The sequence below is a fragment of the Borostomias antarcticus genome (genome assembly GCF_949987555.1).
Source record: "Borostomias antarcticus genome assembly, chromosome: 1".
In the NCBI taxonomy this organism is placed as follows: Eukaryota; Metazoa; Chordata; class Actinopteri; order Stomiiformes; family Stomiidae; genus Borostomias; species Borostomias antarcticus.
The window spans coordinates 51,743,178-51,755,600 of record NC_140234.1 but is presented as its reverse complement, the minus strand read 5'-3'; the positions used below and the strand labels follow the sequence as shown (position 1 = coordinate 51,755,600).

At 44.3% G+C, this 12,423-nt stretch overlaps 1 protein-coding gene across 1 annotated transcript; it reads left to right on the top strand.

Annotated features, from left to right (window-relative positions):
* Nucleotides 1–4,016: 4,016 nt before the first annotated feature.
* Nucleotides 4,017–12,189, top strand: foxn1 (forkhead box N1; the record flags this gene model as incomplete). Its single annotated transcript, XM_084436282.1, has 8 exons — nucleotides 4,017–4,142; nucleotides 4,918–5,301; nucleotides 5,699–5,806; nucleotides 6,331–6,464; nucleotides 7,728–7,824; nucleotides 10,626–10,833; nucleotides 11,134–11,613; nucleotides 11,873–12,189. 8 exons carry the CDS (start codon nucleotides 4,017–4,019, stop codon nucleotides 12,187–12,189), a joined length of 1,854 nt encoding a protein of 617 aa, XP_084292408.1.
* Nucleotides 12,190–12,423: the final 234 nt, after the last annotated feature.

The window sequence follows — 12,423 nt, the reverse complement described above, 5'->3', positions numbered from 1 at the left end:
GCATGTTTTTTTAGGTTAAAGGTTGTCTTTTATCCAGCTTCCTCCAAAAACTGTGATATTTGAAAGTTATCTACAGTAAACTGAAAAGGTACAGTATAGAGCTGAGGAATAGAAATACAAAACCTACCAACAAAAATGCTTGGTAACATTGTCAACTGACAGTGAAGTGTATCCAAATGTTTTGATGTAATATTGCTCCATGCTGATACCATGTCTTGAGTGATCAGAGTATGCTCTTTCACCCTCTGCAGGAAAAGAGAACATTCAAGTACTGTTCTGTAAAACATGATATGGCAAATGAGGACACCTCGGAGCCCTGGGCTGTATCACCCAGGAGGCAGCTGGATTCAGTGTCATTTCAATAAAATGCCCTTCAGACTAGTATGCCACATTCCAGCCTTGAGAAACCCCTGTTTCTGGGAGAAAGAAACCCCGGGGCCTACCTCATTCTGCTTAGACCTCCTAATGTAACATTAGAGTTTATTCAATATGTAATTCATCCCTCATGTCTATCTATCATTTTCCCTTGCCCTCTTAGTCAGGGCATGGTTAGTAAAATGTAACTGTGAAAGGGTGTTGCTTTCCTGGTTCACTTAGAGGGTAGGATAGGAATTTACCTGTATTGACATACTTGCTCCCTCTCTCTCTCTCTCTCTCTCTCTCTCTCTCTCTCTCTCTCTCTCTCTCCCTCTCTCCCTCTCTCTCTCTCTCTCTTTCTCCTTCCCTCCCTCCCTATAGGATCAGTTGTTCATCCTGTATATCTGTCACTATAAAAGATTGGAGGAGGGCCTCACCTGTTCAGTGTATTCCTCCTACTTTCAGGGAGAGGTCTGTCTAAAAAGTGGCTAAGGCTCGGCACCTCTATCCAACTGCATAAGAACAGAAAACCAAAGCAGCGCCTTGGTATGGGAGCCACCTGACAGTCTTTGATGCACTTGACACTGACTTGGCTGGGCCTACACCCTCAAATCAGCACCTGACTTCCTGGCACACATCTGGGTATGTAGTTTTTATTTAATCTTTCCCATCAAGCCAGTGCTTTCTTATTTTACACCCAAACGTGTCTGTGATTAGTTTAGTGTGGATTTAGCCTCTTTATTTACTTTTCTCATTTGTTTAGGCTGTGTGTATCACTGGCTAGAAGATGCTTTAAAGCTTCTGGATCTCAATGGATTTACAATGAGAAGTATGAAGAGATGGAGTTTGCTGTTTGCTTCCTGATTCATTGAACACTTACTTCATGGACTGTAACAGCTTATTATTAGTTTTTACCTTTTGCCCATTTTTGTTTGGCCCACCTGTACTTGACAATTGTTAATGCTGGAGCATGTGGGACATCTAGGGGGTTGGTACCCTCAGTGTGTGTGTGTGTGTGTGTGTGTGTGTGTGTGTGTGTGTGTGTGTGTGTGTGTGTGTGAACAATATGAAGCAGGAACCAGATTACAAGTAATGGGTCGTCTTGCCGTGGGCGAGCTCTCCCACTGGATGTGATCAGTGGTGTATCTTGTGTCCCATTCAAACAAGTAACCTTTCAGAGTTGGGTACAGAGAGAGGGAGGGGACAAGAGATACAGAGGGCTCCCAGAAACCTGTGACTTACTGTTAGCAGCAGGCTTTTGGAACATGTTGCAGCAGGTATAATTTGTAAATCTCACTGCTTAGCGCTGGTGTAACCCAGAGGTTCTTCAACACTTATGCAAACACAGCAACACAAAATAGACCTACTGCTTGCAGTTGAAGGGTGGTCAAGGTGTGTATAGATATGTTGACATTAATTTGATCAAAATATCTAAGTAAGTGCAGAACACAGAAGAGGAGTGCGTTAGTGACATTTAATATGATGAGGTAGAGTAGAGATCAAGATTAGATGTACCCTCATCTTCACCACAAGCCAATTGATGCGTGGCATGTCCTGGCTATTCCCTTTAAGCCTACTCTAGGTGAACAGTTCCTTTAAACAATTAGTTGACAGGACTGTAGGATATGTTATGTGAGCCATATGAAATATCCTGACTGTAAAGTAATTTAATGTTTCACATTAAAATAATGCATATCACATTGAAAATATATATTAATCATCATCCTGTGTTCCAGAAAACCTACCCCAGGCATGTGTGATGGGGTACTTGGGTACTTTGCATAGTAGCTGTTTGATATGTGGGAGCATGAAACATAAAGACACTTTATTTTATTAGTTAGGTGTGTCTGATATGCCTAACAAGATGTGAAACGAAAAGAGTGATGAGCAATGGGTACCAATGCTCCACTGATGGATTTCTGGGAAGGTCAGGAGGTGACACCTGGAGTTAAAGGCTGTGAACCCTCTCTTTGTTCCTTAAGAGGGTATTTATTTTCTTTCTCTCCTTCTAGAAGATCCCTGGCTACTAGGGCTCTCAGCGTTTTGTAAAACAACACATGACCCGACTGAGCCAAGAAGAGATATGGAGATCTCACTAATCACATGATGGATGAAAGTGAAAAAGTAGATGTTCATAGTCCATTAGTCATGTCAGTCACATTCAAGGCAGTTTCCCTGGGCTGTGACAACTGAGACTCATTCAGAAACAAGCCAACGGTTCAATTTAAGATAAATGGGGTCTAATACTCTGTATGAAAGAGGAAATGGACACTTAAGAGGAAGACCAGTACCCTTAAAAAGTAGCATACTGTAATATGTATTGTCTTTCTTTCTGCAAATAAAGGGAACCATTTATGAGCATATTGGCTCATATCTTGAGATAATATACCTCAGCATAAACCATGACGTTTTTATATCTAAGAGGTTCTACGAGATTTTATTTTTTATTTCCCCCCCCCATTGTAACATGGTAATGTAGGATTGGCAGACACTGGTAATTCTTCTACCAACCTGTCAGTGCATTTCACATGGGTCACATTGTTCCCATTAATCATCACAGTCATAAAAATAGAAACACATTGGATGATTACCAATATGGAAGCTAATGAAGATTAAAGTAATCTTAAAATCATCTAAAAATCAATACCAAAGTACATTCATCCAGGCTTCAAAATGATGAATGAAAGAGATCAACTTTGTTTACAATACTGATGTCCCAGTGAGGAAGAGTGGGTCATATCTGACCAAGGGGGGAGTATTGGGGCTTGCACAGAACAACCACAGTACATCAAATGTACACTTCCCAGAACCGCCCTTGCTGTAATATGGGTGAACCCATCCTATGTTAGAAGGAGCACAACTTTATGTTCTGGTTCTGCCTGTTTCTTGTTCCACGGGTTTGTGGTCCAGTTGTGCAAATTAAAAGACCAGGTGCTGCAACAGTGCAAAGGCTCAAAGGTTCCTGTACTTATTATTCTCTCAAGAACAACACACACACAGGCGCGGGCACACACACACACACACACACACACACACACATGCACACACATGCACACACTAACACAAATGCATGTATGTGCCCACAGATACACACACACACACACACACACACACACACATGCACACTCATACACACAAGCGGTCTTTATTCCACCTTTCACCCATCTCAGCGATACCTGCTGACTGTGTGTGAGCTAATCGTCATGGTTTGTTGGCAGTTTTAATGAGCTTGGTTAAATGTGTTGGGATGGGGTTACCCTTACTGGAAGCTCAGCCACGTGTCTCCTACCCCCGCTGGGATCAGATAACAGCACAGTAAACTGAGGAAGATGGGGCCCCCTCCTCACAGAGGCCATCAGTGTGAACCCTCACCCTGGCAAACTCACTCACACCAGCAATTCAACAAAGTGTTCTCAGGTGTGTGTAGAAGATACTTCACATCTCACCCACAGTCCTGAATAGGTTCCGTCTTGGCAGAAATCAAAGCGGCAGGATTCATACCCGTTGAAGGCCTGGTTGCGTCTTCTTCAACCAGCCTTTGTCTTTCACATGATCCAACTGTACAGAGATGGTAAAGGTACTGTGGTGGTTTTGCTTGCACCAGTTCCAAATTCAACCTGTTGTTTACTCGTCTTCACAGATGCTGACTCGGACGCAGTATGTCGAACGACCCCTCAGCCTCCACCTTTCCACCTGGCGACAAGGCCCCTGCCACGCCCCCACAGGTCAGCCCACACACCTGTGAACCTCTAGGGGCCTCCTGCCAGCAGACGGCACAGCCACATGTACGAGAATCCTTTCCAATTTTCCCCAGCATGACTCCAGCTGTTAGCCCAGGGCATAGTCTAGGACTGCACCCTCGATTTTACATTCAGCCCAGAGCCCTGTTTTAGCCACTCTTCTCTTCGCACCTGCAGTACCCCGTGGATGTGCTCGCTGGTGCGAATTTACACCTGACAGCTGTTTTTTGTAGCCAAAAGAGGAATAATTTATAATGGAGAGGACGTGAACCGTGAACCACAGAGCACCTTTTCAAGGATGAGATGAAAAATATGTTTTATCCTGTCATTAATCGCAAATTTTCCCTCATTTGGACTAATTAATTATAGCCCTAGGGGAACTACAAAAACTTGAGCTCCTTTTATCAGATTCAGGAGAACTCGCCTCCTGTTTGTTTCACTGCAAAACAGGCAAGAGTTTAAGTGGAGAAATCGCTCGATTTGTGTTGTGTGTGGATGATGTGTGCTGTGTGTTGATGATGTGTGCTGTGTGTTGATGATGTGTGCTGTGTGTTGATGATGTGTGCTGTGTGTTGATGATGTGTTGTGTGTTGATGATGTGTGTTGTGTGTGGATGATGTGTGTTGTGTGTGGATGATGTGTGCTGTGTGTTGATGTGTGCTGTGTGTTGATGATGTGTGTTATGTGTTGATGATGTGTGTTGATGATGTGTGTTGATGATGTGTGTTGTGTGTTGATGATGTGTGTTGATGATGTGTGTTGCGTGTTGATGATGAGTGTACGTTCTATACACGTGTTCTACTCCTCTATACACCTTCAGTTCACCTTTCCCCAGCGAGAGAGCGCCACCTACAGCCGGAGGAACACAGCGGCCGACGGCAGCAGGAGACACAGTGTCGATGGATCCAGCGGCGGATCAGGTCAAAGGCCAAGCTCGGGGTCAACGCCAGGGCAGGGGTCAGGCGAGTCTGACCGCTTCCACCCCTACTGCCGCCAGTACAGCGACGGGGGCGTGGCCAGCTGCGTGCCTCCCATCTCCCAGTCCTACATCAGGCTCCGAGAGGGGCCCAGTCCCCTTAGTTTCCCTGGGAGCCCCACCACCACCACCACCACCACCACCAGCACCACCAGCAGCCACAGCCACAGGGGAGACCAGGCATCCTGGGATCTCTACAATGGAAGTTTCCAGTCCTCCAGACTAATGGTACTGTACTGTCCACAAACTTGAGCAAGATCAATAATTCATAAGCTTTAGGCTAAAGCATCTTGCAGCCAAAGCATCTTGTAGACAATGATACCCAGTATCAAATATTTCTTTATACTTCTTCTCTAGGGAGGGAATGTAAGGTCCGTTCATAGCCAGTCATCATATACATGTACCATGCTGATCTCACAAGCTCACATTCTGTTTACATGCGGTTTACATTCTCACATGCGGTTCACACACACACACACACACACACACACACACACACACACACACACACACACACACACACACACACACACACACACAAACAGAAGCACATACTCAATGATTTTCATCTTGTTGCATAATGGGATAAGGCTCTGTTGGTTTCTGCCCCCTCCCCCCGGCACAGGCCTCACCACAGCCATACTCCGACCCACCAGCAGCACCAGAGGAGCCTGACAGCTTCCTGTCTCCAGGCCAAGCCTCCTACTACTCGTCCCTCACCCCTTTCCAGCAGGTGAGTGTGCAGTGGGGGTGGAGTCCCCCAGGAATGTGAGGAAGGCTGAAAGGAGTCTCGTGTTTAGGTTTAGCTTCAATGGAAAATTTGGCAGGCAAGAAAGGTTGGCATATTAGGTACGGTATCTGCTTGTTTAGTGTACGACCTTGTGTATTGAATCACCTCATGCCCAAGCAAGTGTTGCCCTACTTAAATAACAAAAGTGCTGTGCACTATACAAAAGTAGATTACCTGTATTATATGTTTATATGAGCCTGTCAAAAAGATGAGTTGCTGCTTTGATAGTGAGTTGAAATATTGTTCATAATTGTCTCTTGTCACTGTATGAGCTTACCGCATCGTACAGTACAGGAGTACAATGCTGTGAACAGCAGAAACTTGAGTTGTTCAGTCAGGTCATGTTGCCAAAGCAATTAGAGTTATTGTAAGCAGATCCTTTAGGCAGGTGTGTGTGTGTGTGTGTGTGTATGTGTGTGTGTGTGTGTGTGTGTGTGTGTGTGTGTTTGCCTGCATTTTCTCTACAGTTTTCTCCAGGTGAGTACTCTACCAGTGAACAAGCAGGCAGTTCTCCATACTCTCTCCAGACATGCCTGTCCACACCAGCCCTCCACGACAGTGGGACGCAGTCCATGTTCCCCAAACCTATCTACTCCTACAGGTAGAAAACCCAAGATCCTATTGTCTTAAAGGGCAATGCTCGTTTTTGACAACCTGGACCTTATTTACGACATATTATAAGGAGTTTGACTCACCGCTCACATTCTCTGCGCTATGATCGTTGTTGGTGCCGAGAATATTGTCGTCGTCATTCGTCAGCAACAATCCGATCGTAGCGCAGAGAATGTGAGCCGGAGAATAGCCAGTCTGCGCGCTGGCCTGTGCGCATGCGTGCTGGAGCAAGTGGGGAAAGGCGTGTAAAGATCATATTACAGAGGCTAAAGACCCCGTATTTGAAAACCACTACAATGCCTCGCGTTGAGGAATCTCAACTGTCGATTCATCCAATCTGATTGATGAAAACAACCGTTTAGCGGCCGAAAATAGATTTTGAGAAACTGCATTCTCGTTGCCCCGTCCACCGTCATTACATGGATATACTGGCTCGCGCTGGATTTAAAATTTCTTCTACAGGCCTCCGAACTACACCAAAGTGATCTCGGTGAGTCAAACTTCTTATAATATGTCGTAAATAAGGTCCAGGTTGTCAAAAACGAGCATTGCCCTTTAAGTACTGTATACTGTAGATGTCTTTACCCACACTGGTACACCTCCATACCATCAACCAATTGACTTTAGCTCACAATTTATATAAGATTTCTCAAAAGTGATTTCATTCAGGGGAATCAACAGTACTCATGTCTAAATCTCAGCAGTACTGGGCTGTACACACAGTTTTCAGATTTATTTTCTGTACATTGTGTACTTTTGCTCTGTAGATTAGCTGTATTAGCAGTACACCCTGGTGCAGAACCTACAGTATGTTGCACGTTGGCTTACTGTATCAATGAATACAGGCTGAAATCCATGGACAAAACAGTCATCAATATTCAAACAAATGTGTGTAATATCTGTACTTGCATCATGAGGGTAAGGGTGACTCCAGTAGGACAGAACAGATGCAAGGACACTCAGACCTATGCAGTAGCTGTCAAAAAGACAAAAAGAGAGCAAACTGCCACTTTCCTTAATGTTCAAGGTGATGATACAGAACCAAAAATGTCCTGATCAGGCTTCACTAACACTGTGACAGTATTTAAAGGACACATACAATACATACATACATACATACATACATACATACATACATACATACATACATACATACATACATACATACATATTGTATGATTTCACATTCATCATGTCTCTCTCTCTCTCTCTCTCTCTCTCTCTCTCTTTCTCTCTCTGTCGGTCTGTCTAGCATCCTTATCTTCATGGCCTTGAAGAACAGCAAGACAGGAAGTCTGCCTGTTAGTGAAATCTACAGCTTCATGACCGAAAACTTCCCCTATTTTAAGGTACAGTAGTTGGATATCATTACAGTCAATCAATGGTTGTAGTGATGTCTGTATTGTACTTCAAGCTAATAATACAGAACAGGGGTGCCGCTACAAATGTTTGGCCCTATGAAAGAATATAATATTGTCCCCCCGAACCTACCATCCCGACCATACAGCTCCCCGTGACATTGTGTTCAAATGGAGCTGGATTTGAGAGGTAGGCGCTGGTTCCGCCCCTATCCCCATGGGGTTTTTTGCATTTTATTCCAGACTAATAAGTACAATAGATAATGAACGAATCATGAACAAACCATTTGTATACATTTGTAAATTATTATAAAATTATTTATCACAAAATCTGTATAACATTTACAAATGATTTATACATTATTGATAACACATTAGAAACATTGTACTTGTTGTGTTCATCATTAAATAATGTTATTTAATGTGTAGGAACATATTTGTGAATGATTTAAAGAAAATATTCTTTGATTACAGCTACATATATTGATTTTTTTCATGGTTAATAAATTATATGTTGAACATTTTGTAGGACTCTATAAATCATGTGTTGAGTCCAAGGCATAAAAAAGTTATAATAAAATGATAGTTATTAATACACATTTTATTAATACTTAAAAATAATCATGTCTATATTTATAAATATATTAAAAAAAAAAAAACATCCCATTAATATTTATTTGTAAATGATATACACATTTTGTTAGAAAGGATATAATAATAATTAACGAGTGTATACAAATGGTTTGTTCATGATTAGTTCATTATCTACTAATAGCTTATAAAATAAGCTAAAAATAATAGCTTATAAGAACTTGAACCAACACCTGACAACACTCAAACAACTTAAACACCATGCACAACTGTATACTTGAACGCTATTTAATTGCACTGCCTACATTATGGACACAGACATAGTCATCTATGATCAGATGGGATAAGAAGATGAGGAGGATACTGATAGACTGCTAGTATGACGGATAGTATAGTAAATTGGGAACCTTTAAATGTCTAGATGAGTACCTATAGGACTGGATTGAGAAACTGATTAGCACTGATAAGATACTGTAAGATAGAATGAATAGAATATAATGTATTTATTGTCATTGTGCCAAGGTACAACAAAATTAAATTTGCCTCAACTTTGGACAATATACAACATCACAGTCTGCGGACTGGAATAAAAATATAAAATATTGCACTGGATGAAATATTGCACAGTAGTTACTTATTGCACAGTGTGTGTGTTGGGGGGGGATTAGTGCATGTTGGCATTCAGGGTGATCACGGCTCTGGGGAAGAAACTGTCTTTCAGTCTGTTGGTTTTGGCCCTGATGCACCTGTAGCGCCTGCCGGAGGGCAGCAGGTCAAGCAGATGGAAGCCAGGGTGAGATCTGTCCTTCGTCATGTTCTTTGCTCTGCTGAGGCAGCGGGAGGTGTAAAGGGAGGGGAGAGGGCGGCCGATGATCTTCTGCGCCGCGTTGATGATTCTCTGAAGACCCCTTCTGTCTGCTTCGGTGCAGCTGACGTACCACACAGTTATGCAGTACACCAGCAGGCTCTCAACGGAGGAGCGCTAGAAGGTCACCAGCAGCTTTGGATCCAGGTTGTTCTTCCTGAGGACCCTAAGGAAGTGTAATCGCTGCTGGGCCTTCTTAATAACCGCTGTGGTGTTGTCAGACAAGCAATTACAAGAATTCCAATGTAGCTGTACCTGTACTTGTTACATATGGAAAATCGACTTTCTACTCTAATCTGATCGTTATTATAAAGTGTTACCAATTATTTAAAATGATCACTTTCTCTTATTTAGAACGGATGATATAACAGAATTGTTTCAAACCCATGGTACCCATGGGGACATGAAATATAGAATATTTAGTAACATCTAAACATAATCTACTGTAAATATTACCCAATGCTGAAAAACATATAAATCAACAAGACAGTAATTACCTACAGTTATCTGACTACACTGAATCAATCGTTCCTCCACACAAGCTTTCCTTCTTTGAATCCTTTGATAAAGAACTACCCAATATGTGGAGTCATCCAGTGACCTAATGTACAGGCATTTAGCTCTCTATCAGCAAATGGAGAGATAGAGATTTTCACTCACAACCAAAAACATCCACAAAATACAATATGTACGACATCTACAAAAAACATCTTCAAAAAACTGCCCCCATCTCTCCCTGTCTTAAATTCAACAGTGTGCCAAAGCATACACTGTAGCAGCCTTGGGCTACCCAGAGACCAAGGCCCAGGCTTGATCACTACCTATCCATCACACTAGGCTACATGTTTATCTGACTATCCTTTGAAGGGCGGTGCAACGTGGCAGTGCTTTGGCTCTGCCCCAGGTAAATGGGACCTGCTGTGCAAGTCTAGCATCTAAGCCAAACCTTACATAATAAATGATTTGCTTGGGGAGCCAAGAAGTTGAAAAGGCAGTTCTCAAGGTCCGAGACAGATACCATGAGGGTGTGGTTCCTTGAACTATCCTCATTAACATTAATGTGCAAGTAAGACCTCCTTGATCTCCGGACAGCTGTATGGCTGCCACAGGGCTAACTATGATACGGGGGGAAAAGATGAAAAATATGCACTGGGACACTATGCAGTGTACCTGTATCATTCTCATTGTTCTTGTCTGACACAACTGAAAATATCTCTGTAAATACACTTCACTTTACAATTCATATTCAAATGCACCATGTTTAAAAGGAAAACGTCACCCCTCGCTCATACACCCATTCCTCTTTCTTTATCTCTTTCTTTCGTACCTCTCTCAGACGGCTCCAGATGGATGGAAGAACTCCGTCCGTCATAACCTGTCTCTGAACAAGTGTTTTGAGAAGGTGGAGAGCAAGAGTGGGAACTCCTCGCGGAAGGGCTGCCTGTGGGCGTTGAACCCGGCCAAGGTGGAGAAGATGCAGGAGGAGCTGCACAAGTGGCGGCGCAAAGACCCCCTCGCCATCCGCAAGAGTATGGCCCGACCAGGTGAGCGCGCTTTTCTACCCTCACCACTGCAGTGACAAGCCCTCTACAGCTTATTCTGGCTTCACATTGTTCCCCAGCGTGATGGTGTCATTTAGACCTACATTACAGTGCCTGCAGTTGGTATGGCGCTAGTGTAGAAAGCCATTGACAATACAATGTCTTGAAGATATTCCTCTTCAGCCACGAAAAAAAAAAAATGTCCTGGTACAGTACTGATGCTGTCCCCATACAGTAGGAAGAGGTCAAACTGTGTGTGATCATCTCCGTCTACCCCGTCACCCCCTGTGTTCATCTCCACAGAAGATCTGGACCGCTTGTTGGGGGAGAGACCAGATAAGCTCAAGCCCTTATCTGCCTACCACAGCCAAAACTCACCACTATCCAGATACTCTTCTAATTTCAACCGCTGCCCGTCGTCCGTTGCCCCTCCCCGGCCTCGAGAGCATTTCCCTCTGTTCCCACGCCCCCTGCACCCCCATGTCTCCCCTCCTTCCTTGGCCACTGGCCAACAACCCCATCACTACCTACACCCCACTGCCCCCCACCCACACCCCTTTGCCTTCTTCTCCCCCTGCGGGCAGCAGCCGTCTTCAGGGGTCCCCTCTGCCATGGGGAGCCTGGACTCCCCCCTGGCCGGGCAGACACCGCCCGCCTCCTGCACCGCCCTGCAGGCCGAGTACGGGGTGGGCCCCAGGGGCATGCAGGAGCTACTGTTGGAGGGCGACGCCAGCAATGACATCGACACGCTCAACCCCAGTCTGACAGACCTGCAGCTTCATGGTAAGACAGGTTTGAGAGACAGTCGGGCTGCCGGGGTATTCAGACGCCGACAGTGAGGGAAGTGAGCTGTGTGTGGCAAGGCAAGGCAAGTTTATTTGTTTAGCACATTTCAGCAACAAGGCAATTCAAAGTGCTTTACATGAGACATTAAAACCATCAAGACATGGGGGGGTTAGTGGAAAGGAGGATTAGGATTAGGATGTTTTGTTCCCTAAAAGTGAGATTTTGGACCCATCTTCTCACTTTTTTTCCTTCTCAGGTAACTTGTGGGAGGAGTTGAGAGAGGACAGCCTGGCCCCTGATTCTCTAGTGGTCATTTCTTCCTCCCACTCTTCCAGCTCTCCCCTACCCACCTACTTCTTCCAGGGCTGCAGTCCAAGGGCCACAGGCCCTGTCAATAAGCCCTCTGAGGGGATAGCCATTGGTCGAAATAAAGGAGATGAGGAAGAGGAAAATGGTCTTGGCGGTGGCTTAGACCACCAAATGAATGGATTTTTCCCCACAGCCTATCCAGGTGTGGAGAACCTGTCAATGTACCACACCTCCACAGGGATCACTCCCATACCTCTACTCTGAACACCAGAGTGGTGCTTCATCTGTGGGCTTACTTCCCCTGACCTTCCCCTGGGCCTCCATGGACAATAGAAACAATACTGAGGTTTGAGGTATAAGACACTCAAAGTCCCCATAGGACTGTGGTAGCTAATGATACGATGACAGAGTTTTGCACCAAACATACAGTAGCACGCTTTTGGATTCATGTACCAACTGGGGGCATGACTGATTTGCTTGATTGTCTAGAGAGGCTGG